This window comes from Bombina bombina, chromosome 7 (assembly GCF_027579735.1).
Source record: "Bombina bombina isolate aBomBom1 chromosome 7, aBomBom1.pri, whole genome shotgun sequence".
NCBI classification, from domain to species: domain Eukaryota; kingdom Metazoa; phylum Chordata; class Amphibia; order Anura; family Bombinatoridae; genus Bombina; species Bombina bombina.
In genome coordinates this window covers 626,752,970-626,777,993 of record NC_069505.1, presented here as the reverse complement: position 1 = coordinate 626,777,993, position 25,024 = coordinate 626,752,970, and the positions used below count along the sequence as shown (strand labels likewise).

General features: G+C 26.8%; 1 protein-coding gene across 1 annotated transcript in view; it reads right to left on the bottom strand.

The window, feature by feature from the left end:
- LOC128636756 (indolethylamine N-methyltransferase-like) overlaps positions 1-21,936 on the bottom strand; it is an 80,762-nt gene extending 58,826 nt beyond the window's left edge. Inside the window, exon 1 of the mRNA XM_053689736.1 lies at positions 21,813-21,936. Within this exon, the coding sequence (XP_053545711.1) occupies positions 21,813-21,936 (124 nt within the window). The remainder of the gene's footprint in view (positions 1-21,812) is intronic.
- Between the last annotated feature and the right edge of the window lie 3,088 nt (positions 21,937-25,024).

Genomic DNA, 25,024 nt, shown 5'->3' with positions numbered 1-25,024 from the left:
ATGTGTATATACATATATATTTATGTGTTACTAAGTGTATATACATATATATTTATGTGTTAGTATGTATATACATATATATTTATGTGTTACTATGTGTATATACATATATATTTAAGTGTTATTATGTGTATATACATATATATTTATGTGTTATTATGTGTATATACATATATATTTATGAGTTAATATGTGTATATACATATATATTTATGTGTTATTATGTGTATATACATATATATTTATGTGTTACTATGTGTATATACATATATATTTATGTGTTATTATGTGCATATACATATATATTTATGTGTTATTATGTGTATATACATATATATTTATGTGTTAGTATGTGTATATACATATATATTTATGTGTTAGTATATGTATATACATATATATATTTATGTGTTAGTATGTGTATATACAGATATATTTATGTGTTACTATCTGTATATACATATATATTTATGTGTTATTATGTGTATATACATATATATTTATGTGTTACTATGTGTATATACATATATATTTATGTGTTACTGTGTATATACATATATATTTATGTGTTACTATGTATATACATATATATTTATGTGTTACTATGTGTATATACATATATATTTATGTGTTACTATGTGTATATACATATATATTTATGTTACTATGTGTATATACATATATATTTATGTGTTACTATGTGTATATACATATATATTTATGTGTTACTATGTGTATATACATATATATTTATGTGTTAATATGTGTAAATACATATATATTTATGTGTTACTATGTGTATATACATATATATTTATGTGTTACTATGTGTATATACATATATATTTATGTGTTAGTATGTGTATATACATATATATTTATATGTTAGTATGTGTATATACATATATATTTATGTGTTAATATGTGTAAATACATATATATTTATGTGTTACTATGTGTATATACATATATATTTATGTGTTAGTATGTGTATATACATATATATATTTATGTGTTACTATGTGTATATACATATATATTTGTGTTACTATGTGTATATACATATATATTTATGTGTTACTATGTGTATATACATATATATTTATGTGTTACTATGTGTATATACATATATATTTATGTGTTAGTATGTGTATATACAGATATATTTATGTGTTAGTATGTGTATACATATATATTTATGTGTTATTATGTATATACATATATATTTATGTGTTACTATGTGTATATACATATATATTTATGTGTTATTATGTATATATATATATATATATATATTTATGTGTTAGTTTGTGTATATACATATATATTTATGTGTTACTATGTGTATATGCATATATATTTATGTGTTACTATGTGTATATACATATATATTTATGTGTTAGTATGTATATACATATATATATATATTTATGTGTTATTATGTGTATATACATATATATTTATGTATTTGTGTATATACATATATATTTATTTGTTACTATGTGTATATACATATATATTTGTGTTACTGTGTGTATATACATATATATTTATGTGTTACTAAGTGTATATACATATATATTTATGTGTTAGTATGTATATACATATATATTTATGTGTTACTATGTGTATATACATATATATTTAAGTGTTATTATGTGTATATACATATATATTTATGTGTTATTATGTGTATATACATATATATTTATGAGTTAATATGTGTATATACATATATATTTATGTGTTACTATGTGTATATACATATATATTTATGTGTTAGTATGTGTATATACATATATATTTATGTGTTATTATGTGCATATACATATATATTTATGTGTTATTATGTGTATATACATATATATTTATGTGTTAGTATGTGTATATACATATATATTTATGTGTTATGTGTATATACATATATATTTATGTGTTATGTGTATATACATATATATTTATGTGCTACTATGTGTATATGCATATATATTTGTGTTACTATGTGTATATACATATATATTTATGTGTTACTATGTGTATATACATATATATTTATGTGTTATTATGTGAATATACATATATATTTATGTGTTGTGTATATACATATATATTTATGTGTTACTATGTGTATATACATATATATTTATGTGTTACTATGGGTATATACATATATATATTTATGTGTTACGATGTGTATATACATATATATTTATGTGTTACTATGTGTATATAAATATATATTTATGTGTTATTATGTGTATATACATATATATTTATGTGTTATTATGTGTATATACATATATATTTATGTGTATATACATATATATTTATGTGTTACTATGTGTATATACATATATTTATGTGTTAGTATGTTTATATACATATATATTTATGTGTTATTATGTGCATATACATATATATTAATGTGTTACTATGTGTATATACATATATATTTAAGTGTTATTATTTGTATATATATATATATATATATATATATATATATATATATATATATATATATATATATATATATATATATATATATATATATATATATACAGTGGCGTCACTAGGGTTGGTGTCACCCGGTGCGGTAAGTCATGGTGTCACCCCCCCCCCCAGAAAGCAGACACAGGCAAACACTCAGACACACTTAAAAACATACTCAGATGCACACACAAACACTCGGAAACACACACACAAAAACACTGAGACACACAAAAACTCAGACACACACATACAAAATATGTAAACTGCACTGCATTAATTAGGAAGCTCATGCCTAGAGCTGCTCCCTGGCTCAACAGAACATCAAATGAAAGATAAACAGAGCACTCTAAAATAAATCACTGAAGAAAAGGTTTAGGCACGCAAACTATGAAAATTCTGCTCTCTGACTCTGTTCCAAGTCTGTCAGTGCACAGCCCTGGGCCGCATGTTACTGAGCAGTGAGCACAGATAGGCAGGCAGGTTTAGGCTAGCAGCGCAACTTTGCAAGCCCCACGGCACACCCACAACATTCATAGTGAAATTGGGCAGGGGAGGAGCAAAGTACAAACAAGCAAAAGCAGCCGGGAAAACTATTTGTTGAAATTGCAGCACTGGCTCAAGGGGCAAAAAAATTGTGTGTCTACAACTTCCCCAGTCCCACTAATGTTCACAAATGCCAGCCTCTAATAAAATAATCTATGCATCTCAACATTGTATTTCTTTGAATTTCAATAAAATAATTTTTTTTTTTTTTTTTTTTTTTTTTTTTGGGTGTCACCCCCTGGAGGGTGTCACCCGGGTGCGGCCCCGCCCCCCCCGCCCCCCCCCTAGTGACGCCACTGTATATATATATATATATATATGTGTTAGTATGTGTATATACAGATATATTTATGTGTTAGTATGTGTATACATATATATTTATGTGTTATTATGTGTATATACATATATATTTATGTGTTACTATGTGTATATACATATATATTTGTGTTAGTATGTATATACATATATATATATATTTATGTGTTATTATGTGTATATACATATATATTTATGTGTTATTATGTGTATATACATATATATTTATGTATTTGTGTATATATATATATTTATGTGTTACTATGTGTATATACATATATATATTTATGTGTTACTGTGTGTATATACATATATATTTATGTGTTACTATGTGTATATACATATATATATATATATATTTATGTGTTACTATGTGTATATACATATATATTTATGTGTTATTATGTGTATATACATATATATTTATGTGTTACTGTGTGTATATACATATATATTTATGTGTTACTAAGTGTATATACATATATATTTATGTGTTACTGTGTGTATATACATATATATTTATGTGTTACTAAGTGTATATACATATATATTTATGTGTTAGTATGTATATACATATATATTTATGTGTTACTATGTGTGTGTATATATATATATATATATATATATATATATATATATATATATATATATATATATATATATATATATATATATATTTAAGTGTTATTATGTGTATATACATATATATTTAAGTGTTATTATGTGTATATACATATATATTTATGTGTTAATATGTGTAAATACATATATATTTATGTGTTAGTATGTGTATATACATATATATTTATGTGTTATTATGTGCATATACATATATATTTATGTGTTATTAGGTGTATATAAATATATATTTATGTGTTAGTATGTGTATATACAGATATATTTATGTGTTAGTATGTGTATACATATATATTTATGTGTTATTATGTGTATATACATATATATTTATGTGTTACTATGTGTATATACATATATATTTATGTGTTAGTATGTATATACATATATATATATATATATATATATTTATGTGTTATTATGTGTATATACATATATATTTATGTGTTATTATGTGTATATACATATATATTTATGTATTTGTGTATATATATATATATTTATGTGTTACTATGTGTATATACATATATATATATTTATGTGTTACTGTGTGTATATACATATATATATATATATATATATATATATATATATATATATATATATGTGTTACTAAGTGTATATACATATATATTTATGTGTTAGTATGTATATACATATATATTTATGTGTTAGTATGTATATACATATATATTTATGTGTTACTATGTGTATATATATATATATATATATATATATATATATATATATATTTAAGTGTTATTATGTGTATATACATATATATTTATGTGTTATTATGTGTATATACATATATATTTATGTGTTAATATGTGTATATACATATATATTTATGGTTAGTATGTGTATATACATATATATTTATGTGTTATTATGTGTATATACATATATATTTATGTGTTACTATGTGTATATACATATATATTTATGTGTTATTATGTGTATATACATATATATTTATGTGTTATTATGTGTATATACATATTTATATTTATGTGTTAGTATGTGTATATACATATATATTTATGTGTTAATATGTGTAAATACATATATATTTATGTGTTATTATGTGTATATACATATATATTTATGTGTTACTATGTGTATATACATATATATTTATGTGTTATTATGTGTATATACATATATATTTATGTGTTATTATGTGTATATACATATTTATATTTATGTGTTAGTATGTGTATATACATATATATTTATGTGTTATTATGTGCATATACATATATATTTATGTGTTATTAGGTGTATATAAATATATATTTATGTGTTAGTATGTGTATATACAGATATATTTATGTGTTATTATGTGTATATACATATATATTTATGTGTTATTATGTGTATATACATATATATTTATGTGTTACTATGTGTATATACATATATATTTATGTGTTATTATGTGTATATACATATATATGCATGTGTTACTATGTGTATATACATATATTTTTATGTGTTACTATGTGTATATACATATATATTTATGTGTTATTATGTGTATATACATATATATTTACGTGTTACTATGTGTATATACATATATATTTATGTGTTACTATGGGTATATACATATATATTTATGTGTTACTATGTGTATATACATATATATTTATGTATTATGTGTATATACATATATATTTATGTGTTATTATGTGTATATACATATATATATTTATGTGTTACTATGTGTATATACATATATATTTATGTGTTAGTATGTGTATATACATATATATTTATGTGTTAGTATGTATATACATATATATATATATGTGTTATTATGTGTATATACATATATATTTATGTGTTATTATGTGTATATACATATATATTTATGTATTTGTGTATATATATATATATATATATTTATGTGTTACTATGTGTATATACATATATATTTATGTGTTACTGTGTGTATATACATATATATTTATGTGTTACTAAGTGTATATACATATATATTTATGTGTTTGTATGTATATACATATATATTTATGTGTTATTATGTGTATATACATATATATTTATGTGTTACTATGGGTATATACATATATATTTATGTGTTAATATGTGTAAATACATAAATATTTATGTGTTACTATGTGTATATACATATATATTTATGTGTTACTATGGGTATATACATATATATTTATGTGTTAATATGTGTAAATACAAAAATATTTATGTGTTACTATGTGTATATACATATATATTTATGTGTTACTATGGGTATATACATATATATTTATGTGTTACTATGTGTATATACATATATATTTAGGTGTTATTATGTGTATATACATATATATTTATGTGTTATTATGTGTATATACATATATATATATATATATATATATATATATATTTATGTGTTACTATGTGTATATACATATATATTTATGTGTTACTATGTGTATATACATATATATTTATGTGTTAGTATGTGTATATACATATATATATATATTTATGTGTTAGTATGTGTATATACATATATATTTATGTGTTATTATGTGTATATACATATATATTTGTGTATATATATATATATTTATGTGTTACGATGTGTATATACATATATATATTTATGTGTTACTGTGTGTATATACATATAGATTTATGTGTTACTAAGTGTATATACATATATATTTATGTGTTAGTATGTATATACATATATATATATATATATATATATGTGTTATTATGTGTATATACATATATATTTATGTGTTACTATGTGTATATACATATATATTTATGTGTTATTATATGTATATATATATATATATGTGTTTGTGTATATACATATATATTTATGTGTTACTATGTATATATGCATATATATTTATGTGTTACTATGTGTATATACATATATATTTATGTGTTAGTATGTATATACATATATATATATATATATATATATATTTATGTGTTACTATGTGTATATACATATATATTTATGTGTTACTATGTGTATATACATATATATTTATGTGTTATTATGTGTATACATATATATTTATGTGTTACTATGTGTATATACATATATATTTATGTGTTAGTATGTATATACATATATATTTATGTGTTACTATGTGTATATACATATATATTTAAGTGTTATTATGTGTATATACATATATATTTATGAGTTAATATGTGTATATACATATATATTTATGTGTTAGTATGTGTATATACAGATATATTTACGTGTTAGTATGTGTATATACAGATATATTTATGTGTTGGTATGTGTATACAGATATATTTATGTGTTAGTATGTGTATATACATATATATTTATGTGTTACTATGTGTATATACATATATATTTATGTGTTACTATGTGTATATACATATATATTTATGTGTTACTATGTGTATATACATATATATTTATGTGTTACTATGTGTATATACATATATATTTATGTGTTACTATGTGTATATACATATATATTTATGTGTTAGTATGTGTATATACATATATATTTATGTGTTAGTATGTGTATATACATATATATTTTTGTGTTACTATGTGTATATACATATATATTTATGTGTTATTATGTGTATATACATATATATTTATGAGTTAATATGTGTATATACATATATATTTATGTGTTAGTATGTGTATATACAGATATATTTACGTGTTAGTATGTGTATATACAGATATATTTATGTGTTGGTATGTGTATACAGATATATTTATGTGTTAGTATGTGTATACATATATATTTATGTGTTACTATGTGTATATACATATATATTTATGTGTTACTATGTGTATATACATATATATTTATGTGTTACTATGTGTATATACATATATATTTATGTGTTACTATGTGTATATACATATATATTTATGTGTTAGTATGTGTATATACATATATATTTATGTGTTAGTATGTGTATATACATATATATTTTTGTGTTACTATGTGTATATACATATATATTTATGTGTTAGTATGTATATACATATATATTTATGTGTTACTATGTGTATATACATATATATTTATGTGTTACTATGTGTATATACATATATATTTATGTGTTATTATGTGTATATACATATTTATATTTATGTGTTATTATGTGTATATACATATATATTTATGTGTTAGTATGTGTATATACATATTTATATTTATGTGTTACTGTGTGTATATACATATATATTTATGTGTTAGTATGTGTATATACATATATATTTATGTGTTATTATGTGTATATACATATATATTTATGTGTTACTATGTGTATATACATATATATTTATGTGTTACTATGTGTATATACATATATATATATTCATGTGTTACTATGTGTATATACATATATATTGATGTGTTATTATGTGTATATACATATATATATTTATGTGTTACTATGTGTATATACATATATATTTATGTGTTATTATGTGTATATACATATATATTTATGTGTTATTATGTGTATGTGTGTATATATATATATATATATATATATATATATATATATATTTATGTGTTAGTATGTATATACATATATATATATATATATATATATATATTTATGTGTTACTATGTGTATATACATATATATTTATTTGTTACTATGTGTATATAAATATATATTTATGTGTTAGTATGTATATACATATATATTTATGTGTTACTATGTGTATATACATATATATTTATGTGTTACTATGTGTATATACATATATATTTATGTGTTAATATGTGTATATACATATTTATATTTATGTGTTATTATGTGTATATACATATATATTTATGTGTTAGTATGTGTATATACATATATATTTATGTGTTACTATATGTATATACATATATATTTATGTGTTACTGTGTGTATATACATATATATTTATGTGTTAGTATGTATATACATATATATTTATGTGTTACTATGTGTATATACATATATATGTTACTATGTGTATATACATATATATGTTACTATGTGTATATACATATATATTTATGTGTTACTATGTGTATATACATATATATTTATGTGTTACTATGTGTATATACATATATATTTATGTGTTAGTATGTGTATATACATATATATTTATGTGTTAGTATGTGTATATACATATATATTTATGTGCTATTATGTGTATATACATATATATTTATGTGTTACTATGTGTATATACATATATATTCATGTGTTACTATGTGTATATACATATATATTCATGTGTTATTATGTGTATATACATATATATATTTATGTGTTACTATGTGTATATACATATATATATTTATGTGTTACTATGTGTATATACATACATATTTATGTGTTAGTATGTGTATATACATATATATTGATGTGTTATTATGTGTATATACATATATATTTATGTGTTATTATGTGTATATACATATATATTTATGTGTTATTATGTGTATATACATATATATTGATGTGTTATTATGTGTATATACATATATATTTATGTGTTACTATGTGTATATACATATATATTTATTTGTTACTGTGTGTATATACATATATATTTATGTGTTAGTATGTGTATATACATATATATTTATATGTTACTATGTGTATATGCATATATATTTGTGTTATTATGTGTATATACATATATATTTATAAATTAATATGTGTATATTCATATATATTTATGTGTTACTATGTGTATATACATATATATTTATATGTTACTATGTGTATATACATATATATTTGTGTTATTATGTGTATATACATATATATTTATGAGTTAATATGTGTATATACATATATATTTATGTGTTACTATGTGTATATACATATATATTTATGTGTTACTATGTGTATATACATATATATTTATGTGTTATTATGTGTATATACATATATATTTATGTGTTATTATGTGTATATACATATATATTTATGTGTTACTATGTGTATATACATATATATTTATGTGTTACTATGTGTATATACATATATATTTATGTGTTAGTATGTATATACATATATATTTGTGTTACTATGTGTATATACATATATATGTTACTATGTGTATATACATATATATTTATGTGTTACTATGCGTATATACATATATATTTGTGTTACTATGTGTATATACATATATATTTATGTGTTAGTATGTGTATATACATATATATTTATGTGTTAGTATGTGTATATACATATATATTTATGTGTTAGTATGTGTATATACATATATATTTATGTGTTACTATGTGTATATACATATATATTTATGTGTTATTATGTGTATATACATATATTTTTGTGTTACTATGTGTATATACATATATATGTTACTATGTGTATATACATATATATTTATATGTTACTATGTGTATATACATATATATTTGTGTTATTATGTGTATATACATATATATTTGTGTTACTATGTGTATATACATATATATATTTATGTGTTACGATGTGTATATACATATAAATATATATGTATATACACAAAGTAACACATAAATATATATGTATATACACATACTAACACATGAATATATATGTATATACACATAGTAACACATAAATATATATGTATATACACATACTAACACATATATATTTATGTGTTACTATGTGTATATACATATATATTCATGTGTTACTATGTGTATATACATATATATTTATGTTACTATGTGTATATACATATATATTGATGTGTTATTATGTGTATATACATATATATTTATGTGTTACTATGTGTATATACATATATATTTATGTTACTATGTGTATATACATATATATTGATGTGTTATTATGTGTATATACATATATATATTTATGTGTTACTATGTGTATATACATATATATTTATGTGTTATTATGTGTATATACATATATATTTATGTGTTATTATGTGTATGTATATATATATATATATATTTGTGTGTTAGTATGTATATACATATATATATATATATATATATTTATGTGTTACTATGTGTATATACATATATATTTATTTGTTACTATGTGTATATAAATATATATTTATGTGTTAGTATGTATATACATATATATTTATGTGTTACTATGTGTATATACATATATATTTATGTGTTACTATGTGTATATACATATATATTTATGTGTTATTATGTGTATATACATATTTATATTTATGTGTTATTATGTGTATATACATATATATTTATGTGTTAGTATGTGTATATACATATATATTTATGTGTTACTATATGTATATACATATATATTTATGTGTTATTATGTGTATATACATATATATTTATGTGTTACTGTGTGTATATACATATATATTTATGTGTTAGTATGTATATACATATATATTTATGTGTTACTATGTGTATATACATATATATGTTACTATGTGTATATACATATATATTTATGTGTTACTATGTGTATATACATATATATTTATTTGTTACTATGTGTATATAAATATATATTTATGTGTTAGTATGTATATACATATATATTTATGTGTTACTATGTGTATATACATATATATTTATGTGTTACTATGTGTATATACATATATATTTATGTGTTATTATGTGTATATACATATTTATATTTATGTGTTATTATGTGTATATACATATATATTTATGTGTTAGTATGTGTATATACATATATATTTATGTGTTACTATATGTATATACATATATATTTATGTGTTATTATGTGTATATACATATATATTTATGTGTTACTGTGTGTATATACATATATATTTATGTGTTAGTATGTATATACATATATATTTATGTGTTACTATGTGTATGTACATATATATTTATGTGTTATGTGTATATACATATATATTTATGTGTTAGTATGTGTATATACATATATATTTATGTGCTATTATGTGTATATACATATATATTTATGTGTTACTATGTGTATATACATATATATTTATGTGTTACTATGTGTATATACATATATATTCATGTGTTACTATGTGTATATACATATATATTCATGTGTTATTATGTGTATATACATATATATATTTATGTGTTACTATGTGTATATACATATATATATTTATGTGTTACTATGTGTATATACATATATATTTATGTGTTAGTATGTGTATATACATATATATTGATGTGTTATTATGTGTATATACATATATATTTATGTGTTACTATGTGTATATACATATATATTTATTTGTTACTGTGTGTATATACATATATATTTATGTGTTAGTATGTGTATATACATATATATTTATATGTTAGTATGTGTATATACATATATATTTATATGTTACTATGTGTATATACATATATATTTATGAGTTAATATGTGTATATTCATATATATTTATGTGTTACTATGTGTATATACATATATATTTATATGTTACTATGTATATATACATATATATTTGTGTTATTATGTGTATATACATATATATTTATGAGTTAATATGTGTATATACATATATATTTATGTGTTAATATGTGTATATACATATATATTTATGTGTTACTATGTGTATATACATATATATTTATGTGTTATTATGTGTATATACATATATATTTGTGTTACTGTGTGTATATACATATATATTTATGTGTTATTATGTGTATATACATATATATTTATGTGTTACTGTGTGTATATACATATATATTTATGTGTTATTATGTGTATATACATATATATTTATGTGTTATTATGTGTATATACATATATATTTATGTGTTACTATGTGTATATACATATATATTTATGTGTTATTATGTGTATATACATATATATTTATGTGTTACCATGTGTATATACATATATATTTAGGTGTTACTATGTGTATATACATATATATTTATGTGTTATTATGAGTATATACATATATATTTATGTGTTATTATGTGTATATACATATATATATTTATGTATTTATTTGTATATATACATATATATTTATGTGTTATTATGTGTATATACATATATATTTATGTGTTACTATGTGTATATACATATATATTTATGTGTTAGTATGTATATACATATATATTTATGTGTTACTATGTGTATATACATATATATTTATGTGTTACTATGTGTATATACATATATATTTATGTTAGTATGTGTATATACATATATATTTATGTGTTACTATGTGTATATACATATATATTTATGTGTTATGTGTATATACATATATATTTATGTGTATATACATATATATTTATGTGTTAGTTTGTGTATATACATATATATTTATGTGCTACTATGTGTATATGCATATATATTTGTGTTACTATGTGTATATACATATATATTTATGTGTTCCTATGTGTATATACATATATATTTATGTGTTACTATGTGAATATACATATATATTTATGTGTTGTGTATATACATATATATTTATGTGTTACTATGTGTATATACATATATATTTATGTGTTACTATGGGTATATACATATATATTTATGTGTTACGATGTGTATATACATATATATTTATGTGTTACTATGTGTATATAAATATATATTTATGTGTTATTATGTGTATATACATATATATTTATGTGTTATTATGTGTATATACATATATATTTATGTATTTGTGTATATACATATATATGTATGTGTTACTATGTGTATATACATATATATTTAAGTGTTATTATGTGTATATACATATATATTTATGTGTTAATATGTGTATATACATATATATTTATGTGTTACTATGTGTATATACATATATTTATGTGTTAGTATGTTTATATACATATATATTTATGTGTTATTATGTGCATATACATATATATTTATGTGTTACTATGTGTATATACATATATATATTTATGTGTTATTATGTGTATATACATATATATATATATATATATATATATATATATATATATATATATATATATGTATGTGTTAGTATGTGTATATACAGATATATTTATGTGTTAGTATGTGTATACATATATATTTATGTGTTATTATGTGTATATACATATATATTTATGTGTTACTATGTGTATATACATATATATTTATGTGTTATTATATGTATATACATATATATTTATGTGTTACTATGTGTATATACATATATATTTATGTGTTACTATGTGTATATACATATATATTTAAGTGTTATTATGTGTATATACATATATATGTGTTATTATGTGTATATACATATATATTTATGTGTTATTATGTGTATATACATATATATTTATGTGTTATTATGTGTATATACATATATATTTATGTGTTACTATGGGTATATACATATATATTTATGTGTTACTATGTGTATATACATATATATTTATGTGTTACTATGTGTATATACATATATATTTAGGTGTTATGTGTATATACATATATATTTATGTGTTACTGTGTATATATACATATATATTTATGTGTTACTATGTGTATATACATATGTATTTATGTGTTACTATGTGTATATACATATATATTTATGTGTTACTATGTGTATATACATATATATTTATGTGTTAGTATGTGTATATACATATATATTTATGTGTTACTATGTGTGTATACATATATATTTATGTGTTACAGTTTGTATATACATATATATTTGTGTGTTACTATGTGTAAATACATATATATATTTATGTGTTACTGTGTGTATATACATATATATTTATGTGTTACTATGTGTATATACATATATATTTATGTGTTACTGTGTGTATATACATATATATTTGTGTGTTAGTATGTGTATATACATATATATTTATGTGTTATTATGTCTATATACATATATATTTGTGTGTTACTATGTGTATATATATATATATTTATGTGTTACTATGTGTATATACATATATATTATTGTGTTACTATGTGTATATACATATATTTTTATGTGTTACTATGTGTATATACATATATATTTATGTGTTAGTATGTGTATATACATTTGTGTTAATATTTGTATATATACATATATATATATTTACATATTAACACTTAAATGTATATGTACAGTACATAATCCCATGTGTTGCGCTAGTTCTCATGCCGTGTCTCACTGCGCTGGTATTACTCAGTAAATCGCAAATATCACTTTTGCGAAAGCTCCTGTTAATCTTTGTGATCAGAGAGTTAAGACCACCCATGAAGACCTGTACTTGAGTTTATAGAATAATTCGCCTAGATTTAGAGTTCTGCGTTAACCGTCAAAACCAGCGTTAGGGGCTCCTAACACTGGTTTTGGGCTACCGCTGGTATTTAGAGTCCTGTAGGTAAGGGTCTAACGCTCACTTTCCAGCCGAGACTTTTCCATACCGCAGATCCCTCTACGCCATTTGCGTATCCTATCTTTTCAATTGGATCTTTATAACATTGGTATTTAGAGTCTTGGCTAAAGTGAGCGTTAGAAATCTAACGACAAAACTCCAGCCGCAGAGAAAAGCCAGGAGTTAAGAGCTTTCTGGGCTAACGCCGGTTCATAAAGCTCTTAACTACTGTGCTCTAAAGTACACTAACACCCATAAACTACCTATGATTCTGAACCCCTAAACCGAGGCACCCCCACATCGCCGCCACTCTAATAAAATTTTTTAACCCCTAATCTGCAGACCGCACACCGCCGCAACCTACGTTATCCCTATGTACCCCTAATCTGCTGCCCCTAACACCGCCGACCCCTATATTATATTTATTAACCCCTAATCTGCCGCCCCCAATGTCGCCGCCACCTACCTGTAATTATTAACCCCTAATCTCCCAACCGGACCTCACCGCTACTATAATAAAGTTTTTAACCCCTAATCCGCCTCACTCCCACCTCAAAAACCCTATAATAAATAGTATTAACCCCTAATCTGCCCTCCCTAACATCGCAGACACCTAACTTCAAGTATTAACCCCTAATCTGCCGACTGGACCTCGCCGCTACTCTAATAACTGTATTAACCCCTAAAGCTAAGTCTAACCCTAACACTAACACCCCCCTAAGTTAAATATAATTTAAATCTAACGAAATAAATTATTTCTTATTAAATAAATTATTCCTATTTAAAGTTAATATTTACCTGTAAAATAAACCCTATTATAGCTACAATATAAATTATAATTATTATTATTGTAGCTATTTTAGGATTAATATTTATTTTACAGGCAACTTTGTATTTATTTTAACCAGGTACAATAGCTATTAAATAGTTAATAACTATTTAATAGCTACCTAGTTAAAATAATTACAAAATTACCTGTAAAATAAATCCTAACCTAAGTTACAATTAAACCTAACACTACACTATCAATAAATAAATTTAATAAACTATCTACAATTATCTACAATTAAACCTAACACTACACTATCAATAAATTAATTACATACAAATACCTACAAATAAATACAATTAAATAAACTAACTAAAGTAAAAAAAATAAAAAAAGAACTGTTACAAAAAATACAAAAATAATTTACAAACATTATAAAAATATTACAACAATTTTAAGCTAATTACACCTACTCTAAGCCCCCTAATAAAATAACAAAGCCCCCCAAAATAAAAAAATGCCCTACCCTATTCTAAAATAAAAATTGAAAAGCTCTTTTACCTTACCAGCCCTTAAAAGGGCCTTTTGCGGGGCATGCCCCAAAGAATTCTGCTCTTTTGACTGTAAAAAAACCCATACAATACCCCCCCCCAACATTACAACCCACCACCCACATACCCCTAATCTAACCCAAACCCCCCCTTAAATAAACCTAACACTAAGCCCCTGAAGATCTCCCTACCTTGTCTTCACCACGCCGGGCATCACCTATCCCTCCAGAAGAGGGTCCGAAGTCTTGATCCAAGCCCAAGCGGGGGCTGAAGAGGTCCATCATCCGGCTGAAGTCTTGATCCAAGCGAGGGCTGAAGAGGTCCATCATCCAGCTGAAGTCTTGATCCAAGCGGGGGCTGAAGAGGTCCATCATCCGGCTGAAGTCTTCTATCAAGCGGCATCTTCAATCTTCTTTCTTCCGGCTCCATCTTCATCCGCCAACGCGGAACATCCATCCTGGCCGACGACTTCCTGACGAATGATGGTTCCTTTAAGGGACGTCATCCAAGATGGCGTCCCTCGAATTCCGATTGGCTGATAGGATTCTATCAGCCAATCGGAATTAAGGTAGGAAAATTCTGATTGGCTGATGGAATCAGCCAATCAGATTCAAGTTCAATCCGATTGGCTGATTGGATCAGCCAATCAGATTGAGCTCAATCTGATTGGCTGATTGGATCAGCCAATCGGATTGAACTTGAATCTGATTGGCTGATTCCATCAGCCAATCAGAATTTTCCTACCTTAATTCCGATTGGCTGATAGAATCCTTTCAGCCAATCGGAATTCGAGGGACGCCATCTTGGATGACGTCCCTTAAAGGAACCGTCATTCGTCGGGAAGTCGTCGGCCAGGATGGATGTTCCACGTCGGCGGGATGAAGATGGAGCCGGAAGAAAGAAGATTGAAGATGCCGCTAGATAGACCTCTTCAGCCCCTGCTTGGATCAAGACTTCAGCCGGATGATGGACCTCTTCAGCCCCCGCTTGGATTAAGACTTCAGCCGGATGATGGACCTCTTCAGCCCCCGCTTGGATCAAGACTTCAGCCGGATGATGGACCTCTTCAGCCCCCGCTTGGGCTTGGATGAAGACTTCGGACCATCTTCTGGACGGATCGGTGAGACCCGGCGTGGTGAAGACAAGGTAGGGAGATCTTCAGGGGCTTAGTGTTAGGTTTATTTAAGGGGGGTTTGGGTTAGATTAGGGGTATGTGGGTGGTGGGTTGTAATGTTGGGGGGGGGTATTGTATGTTTTTTTTTTACAGGCAAAAGAGCAGAATTCTTTAGGGCATGCCCCGCAAAAGGCCCTTTTAAGTGCTATTATTTTAGAATAGGGTAGGGCATTTTTTTATTTTGGGGGGCTTTGTTATTTTATTAGGGGGCTTAGAGTAGGTGTAATTAGCTTAAAATTGTTGTAATATTTTTATAATGTTTGTAAATTATTTTTTTATTTTTTGTAACTTAGTTCTTTTTTTTATGTTTTGTACTTTAGTTAGTGTATTTAATTGTATTTATTTGTAGGTATTTGTATGTAATTAATTTATTGATAGTGTAGTGTTAGGTTTAATTGTAACTTAGGTTAGGATTTATTTTACAGGTACTTTTGTAATTATTTTAACTAGGTAGCTATTAAATTGTTATTAACTATTTAATAGCTATTGTACCTGGTTAAAATAAATACAAAGTTGCCTGTAAAATAAATATAAATCCTAAAATAGCTACAATATAATTATTATTTATATTGTAGCTATATTAGGGTTTATTTTACATGTAAGTATTTAGTTTTAAATAGGAATAATTTATTTAATAAGATTTAATTTATTTCATTAGATTTAAATTATATTTAATTTAGGGGGGTGTTAGGGTTAGGGTTAGACTTAGCTTTAGGGGTTAATACATTTATTAGAGTAGCTGCGAGGTCCGGTCGGCAGATTAGAGGTTAATACTTGAAGTTAGGTGTCAGCGATGTTAGGGAGGGAAGATTAGGGGTTAATACTATTTATTATAGGGTTTTTGAGGCGGGAGTGAGGCGGATTAGGGGTTAATAATTTATTATAGTAGCGGTGAGGTCCGGTCGGCAGATTAGGGGTTAATAATTGTAGGTAGGTGGCGGCGACGTTGGGGGCAGCAGATTAGGGGTTAATAAATATAATATAGGGGTCGGCGGTGTTAGGGGCAGCAGATTAAGGGTACATAGGTATAATGTAGGTTGCGGCGGTGTACGGAGCGGCAGATTAGGGGTTAAAAGTGTAATGCAGGGGTCAGCGATAGCGGGGGCAGCAGATTAGGGGTTAATAAGTGTAAGGTTAGGGGTGATTAGACTCGGGGTACATGTTAGGGCGTTAGGTGCAGACTTAGAGAGTGTTTCCCCATAGGAAACAATGGGGCTGTGTTAGGAGCTGAACGCTGCTTTTTTGCAGGTGTTAGTTTTTTTTTCAGATGAAACGGCCCCATTGTTTCCTAAGGGGGAATCGTGCACGAGCACGTTTTTCAAGCTGGCCGCGTCCGTAAGCACCGCTGGTATTTAGAGTTGCAGTGGCGGTAAATATGCCTCTACGCTCCCTTTTTGGAGCCTAACGCAGCCATTCTGTGAACTCTAAATACCAGCGGTATTTAAAAGGTGCGGGGGGGAAAAAACACGCGCAGCTAACGCACCCCTTTGGCCGCAGAACTCTAAATCTAGCCGATTGTTTGTTTAATCACTAGATATTTGGGTTACCAGACACCTAGTAAATATTGTGATGTGTGACTCATGTTCATCATAAGATATTAAGCTGATTTTTCATACAGAACTTGTGATTACCTGTGTACTACATAACAATCTGTAAAATATTTGTGTATTATATAATATTTAACATATTGTTAAACTTTGTTTAATATTTCTAAGTTAAATTTGTCTTTTATAGAAAATAGCTAATATCTATAAGTCTTAAAGACTGCAGGCTCACTGTAGCAATTAGCGCTTACAAAATTAACCAGAGATCAGATTCCTGGTTAATTTTTTTTATAAATCTGCCCCAAAATACTGTCTAGTGTAGTTTATTAAAAAAATAAAGATGGCAGCATCTTTATTTATTAATAAAATTACTGCACTAGGCAGTATTGTGGGGTTAAAGTTGGTGGGCACTGAAAAGTGCCTTTACCTTGCAGTCTATGGGGTCAATAACCTGTCCGCCCGCTCTGAGGCGGCGGACAGAAATCAACCCGATCGAATATGATCGGGTTGAGTGACACCCCCGCTAGTAGCCGATTGGCCGCAAATCTGCAGGGGGCGGTATTACACCAGCAGTTCACAAGAAATGCTGGTGCAATGATAAACACTGACAGTGTATGCTGTCGGCATTTATCGATGTGCAGCGGACATGATACGCTACATCGTATCATGTCCGCTGCCACATTAATAAATTGACCCCTATGGGAACTGTGTGTTCCCAATAAATATATATGTATATGTTAATATGTGTATGTATATATATATATATATATATATATATATATATATATATATATATATATATATATATATATATATATATATATATATATATATATAAACATATTAACACATAATTATATATGTATATCAGCATACACATATATATTTGATTGCTGCCATTGCTGAGCGACTTTGCTGGCGCTGAAGTTCTGATGTCGTCTGTGATTTATCATTGCACCAGCAGTTCTTGTGAACTGCTGGTGCAATGCCGCCCCCTGCAGATTCACGGACAATCGGCCGCTAGCAGGGGGTGTCAATCAACCCGATCGTATTCAAACGGGTTGATTTCTGGCAATCAGTGTTCCCTCTAAGGCCAGTTTTGTGTGCAGCCCAGCAGTGAAACAGTTAATTAGGTAACCACACCCTGCAATTAGCAAAAACTGCACAATGCAGATGGCTAGGTATGGTTTTCTTGTTAACTGTTTCACTGCTGGGCTGCACACAAAACTGTCCTTAGAGTGAACACTGCTGGCAATGTCTGTCCGCTGCCTCAGAGCAGGCGGACAGTTTATGGAGCTTATAAAATTAAGTGCTTCGTTATTGTATCCAGCAGATTTAATCTACTGTTTTAAACTGAATATAACTGGTTTTGCCATTATACTGGTGTTAGGTGTTATCGTCCAGCCAGATAAATTATCAACTGGATATAATGTGCATGTAAGAAATAGACTAAACAATCATTTTGCTGTTTTTTTATTGTGTTAGCTCAGCACAAATCCACTCAAAAATAAAAAAAATGCAAAAATTGTGTTCTCCTATGAAATTGAATGAGCATGGAAATCAAATAAAATCCCATGTCAATAACCTTTATTAGATACTAATATGATCCATAGATTTCTAATATAAAAGTAATGCTATTATCCTTGTGTCGTGAAACTATGAAGAGTGAAAGACAATAACCAAAGGCAAATATGGTTTTGTATCACCCCTTGTTTTAGAAATGACATCAAGACTGCATGACTATGTGCTACAAGGTTTTATTAGGGTGATAAGTTAAATCGGTACCTACATGTGGTTAATATAAGCTACAATATTATATGTGATCACCAGTCTCCATCACACACAGCAGAACAAGTGTTTCTAATAGACATTTTTAAATAAAAGTTTCATAGGTTTTTCCAATTTATTAAAGACAAACACATTTTTATTAAGGCTGTTTCCCAATGGTATAAAAATTGTAGACAAGGCCAATTGAATAAGTTATCCCCAACCTGCTGTATCTCAGTGTTTCAACAACCTGGTATATTTCTAGCAGATATCATCAGTTGCAGTGGAGCTTTGGACAGTGGAGATAATTTAGGGCAGCTAAAAATTAGAAGATTTGTATTCTACTTACTGTTCCTGTCCTGAACCTGTTTCCCTCCAACTTGAGAACATGACCCCTTGTTCTGGTGCTTCTCTTTTCGTGACAAATTATTTCATTAGCATCTTAAGTACCTTAATATACATGAGTGTTTGTATAATGTCTCCTCTTGCCCATCTCCCCTTTAAGCTTGAGACATTTCCTTGTGTTTTATTGGTTAGAGATCAGTTTAGTAGCCTTCTATATACAGTGTCTATTGTATTTATATTAGATACTGTCACCAGATCTGTACACAATGCACAAGATGAGGTCTAATTAGTGAGCTATAAAGTTACATAAGAATATCAGGTTTTGCTTTGATAGTATCTCTTCCTTTGTAACCATCATTCCACTGGCTTTTTCTGCTGTGCTGATGTATTGTTTACCAACCTTTGTGCTACCTGAAATAATAATTCCCATGCCTCTTTTATTTAATTCACTTTTCTATATAGTTTTTGCATGCAAAATACTTCAGTACTGATTTTCTGATCCTCTAGGTTTTTTGTTTGCTTGTATACTATTTATTACTCATTGGCCTCTAGTTATGAAAGTCTGGCGGACCTGATCCGACAGTGCGGATCAGGTCCGCCAGACCTCCCTGAATACGGCGAGCAATACGCTTGCCGTATTCATCATTGCACCAGCAGCTCACAAGAGCTGCTGGTTGCAGACTTGCGGCCAATAGGCCGCCAGCAGGTGGGTGTCAATCAACCCGATCGTACTCGATCGGGTTGTATTGTGGCGATGTCTGTGCGCCTGCTCAGAGCAGGCGGACAGGTTATGGAGCAGCATTCTTTGTGACCGCTGCTTCATAACTGCTGTTTCTGGCGAGTCTGATGACTCGCCAGAAACACGGGGCATCCATTCGGAGCTTGATACATATGCCCCATTGAATCTATTTTTGACACCAAGATTTACTCTTTTAGCAGTAATTAAATCTTGCACAAGGTTAGCAAAATGTAAGGACAGTTGTGCATATATGCCCATCCCACCCAGCACTGATAGGATGCACTGTTATACCAGTTAATGTGTTTTTTGAACATTATTGCATGATGGCGGTTATAAGTGCCATGTGATCATAAGATACAGCCTCATGGTTTGATTTCCGCTCTACCACCTCTATGTTTTCAATCACGTACCCTATGTCTCTGAGAGTTTTTTTTATAAACTCTTCTTCCAATGTTAGAATGTGAAAACGGTGTTCCCCAATTGATAAAAACTTAGCCTTTAAAACAACTAAAAGTATCAGATGGCCGCCTGGTTTTAGCCACCTTGAGATCTTCTTCAGGCAACTGAAATATTCATCTTGGTCATGGCACATTACTTCCAGGGAACAACAAACTAATAAACAGTCGACTTTATGAAGAGTAACTGGGTCAGTTGGGTTTTCTTTAGTGAAATCACATTTCAGAATTCGTTTAATTGATCTTTTAACTCTTTCTTCGATTGTCTTCCACTCCTCACTAAAAAATATAAATATTTACAGCTCATTAGATCAAATCAAATATGAAATGTATCATGTGTCAAGTTTGCGTATTCTCCACTAATTGTGGAGACACAAGTTATGGACTTCTCAGAGGGACACCAAGCTCTATTTTTCTGCTATCCTTTGAAAGTATTTAGAAATGGCTGCTATTGCCTATGTTTAAACCATGTCTTAATTCTAGACGATCAGCTTCCACCCTGACCCATAAGCTATACAGGTCATGGACACATATGACACAAGAATGGACAATTTATGCTGGTCAAGAAAAATCAGAATCAGTCATCAAAGATGTACCCAAAAGCATTGTCACTTAATTAACTGTGGTTAAGGGGAGGGCTCAGGAGGATATATTCCAATCTTTTAGAATATAAAAATGTCTTCCACATCAGTTTTCTGAATTTAGTCAATGTCAATCGAATTAATTTATAATGGATTAGATTACCTGGTTATTATTTGGTTTTCCAGTGGTTTTGCCCTGTGATAATTTCACTAATATTATACAGCAGTACTCCATAATACTGAAATTAATGGGACATGTGCTAGATATAATGATGTATTTCACCCAAAGATTAGCCTGGGAAATTAACACAGACATATTTTTAGAATTAAATAACTTAAGAGAAAATAATTTAATTTAAAGGGACATAAAACCCCAAAAAAATATTTCATGATTCAGATAGAGAATAGAATTTTAAACAACTTTCCAATTTACTTCTATTATTTAATTTGCTTCCTTCTCTTGTTATCATTTGTTGAAAGGTTTATCTAGGCAAGTTCATGAGCAGCAGAGAAACTAGGTTCTAGCTGTTGATTGGTGGCTACATATATATATTGAATGTGATTGGCTCACCCATGTGTTCAGTTAGAAAATAGTAGTGCATTGCTGCTCCTTCAACAAATGATACCAAGAGAATGAAACAGATTAGATAATAAAAGTAAATTAGAAAGTTGTTTAAAATGGTATTCTCTATCTGAATCATGAAAGAAAATATTTTTGGGTTTCATGTCCCTTTAATGTAATAATTGACTTGTTTAAATATTGAAAAGATAAGTTCAAGTTACTATCGTCGATAAAACAATGTGTGATGCCATGTAAGGCTTCCTTTACTGCTGAGGCCAGTAAGATACAGTTATAAATGGGTCATTAGAGTTTGCAGCCTATGGCCCATATCTATCAAGCTCTGTACGGAGCTTGTGGGCCCGTGTTTCTGGCGAGTCTTCAGACTCGCCAGAAACACAAGTTCTAAAGACTGCTGCTCCATAAGTACAATCGGGTTGATTGACACCTCCCTGCTGGAGGCCGATTGGCCGCGAGTCAGCAGGGGGCGGTGTTGCATCAGCAGCTCTTGTGAGCTGCTGGTGCAATGTTAAATGCGAAGAGCGTATTGCTCTCCGCATTTAGCGAGGTCTTGCGGACCAGATCCGCACTGTCGGATCAGGTTTGCAAGACCTTTGATAAATAGAGGCCAATGACTGTGTGGAATATAGCAGTGTTAAGTCCTGACTCTGCATGTCCACTTCTAACAGGATTTGGATAGCATCACTGCTCTTAAGACTACCCAGGTATGCTTTTCAACAAAGGAAAACCATGGAAAAAAAAATGGTTTTATAAAAAGTAAGTTGTAACGTCTATTACAATTGCACGCTCTATTTCAACCATGAAAGTTGAACTTCTATATCCTTTTAAGTGAAAAAAACCCAGCATTGAGACTAGACATTATGGGGCAAATGTATCCATCCGAATGGAGCTTGATGCCCCGTGTTTCTGGCGAGCCTGCAGGCGTATTCAGCGAGGTCTGGCGGACCTGATCCGCAGTGTTGGATCAGGTCCGCCAGATCTTAATAACTAGAGGCCAATATCTGTTTGCCATGCTATTCTGTATTTGTTTGCTTTAAACAAAACGAATATTCAGAGAACATTTCAATTTTTTTTCATTAAACAAATGTACATGTTTCGTTGCTACAAGTGAAAAACATTCACCAGTAGCGTTACATTCTTACGTCTAGCAGGCTATAGAGCTG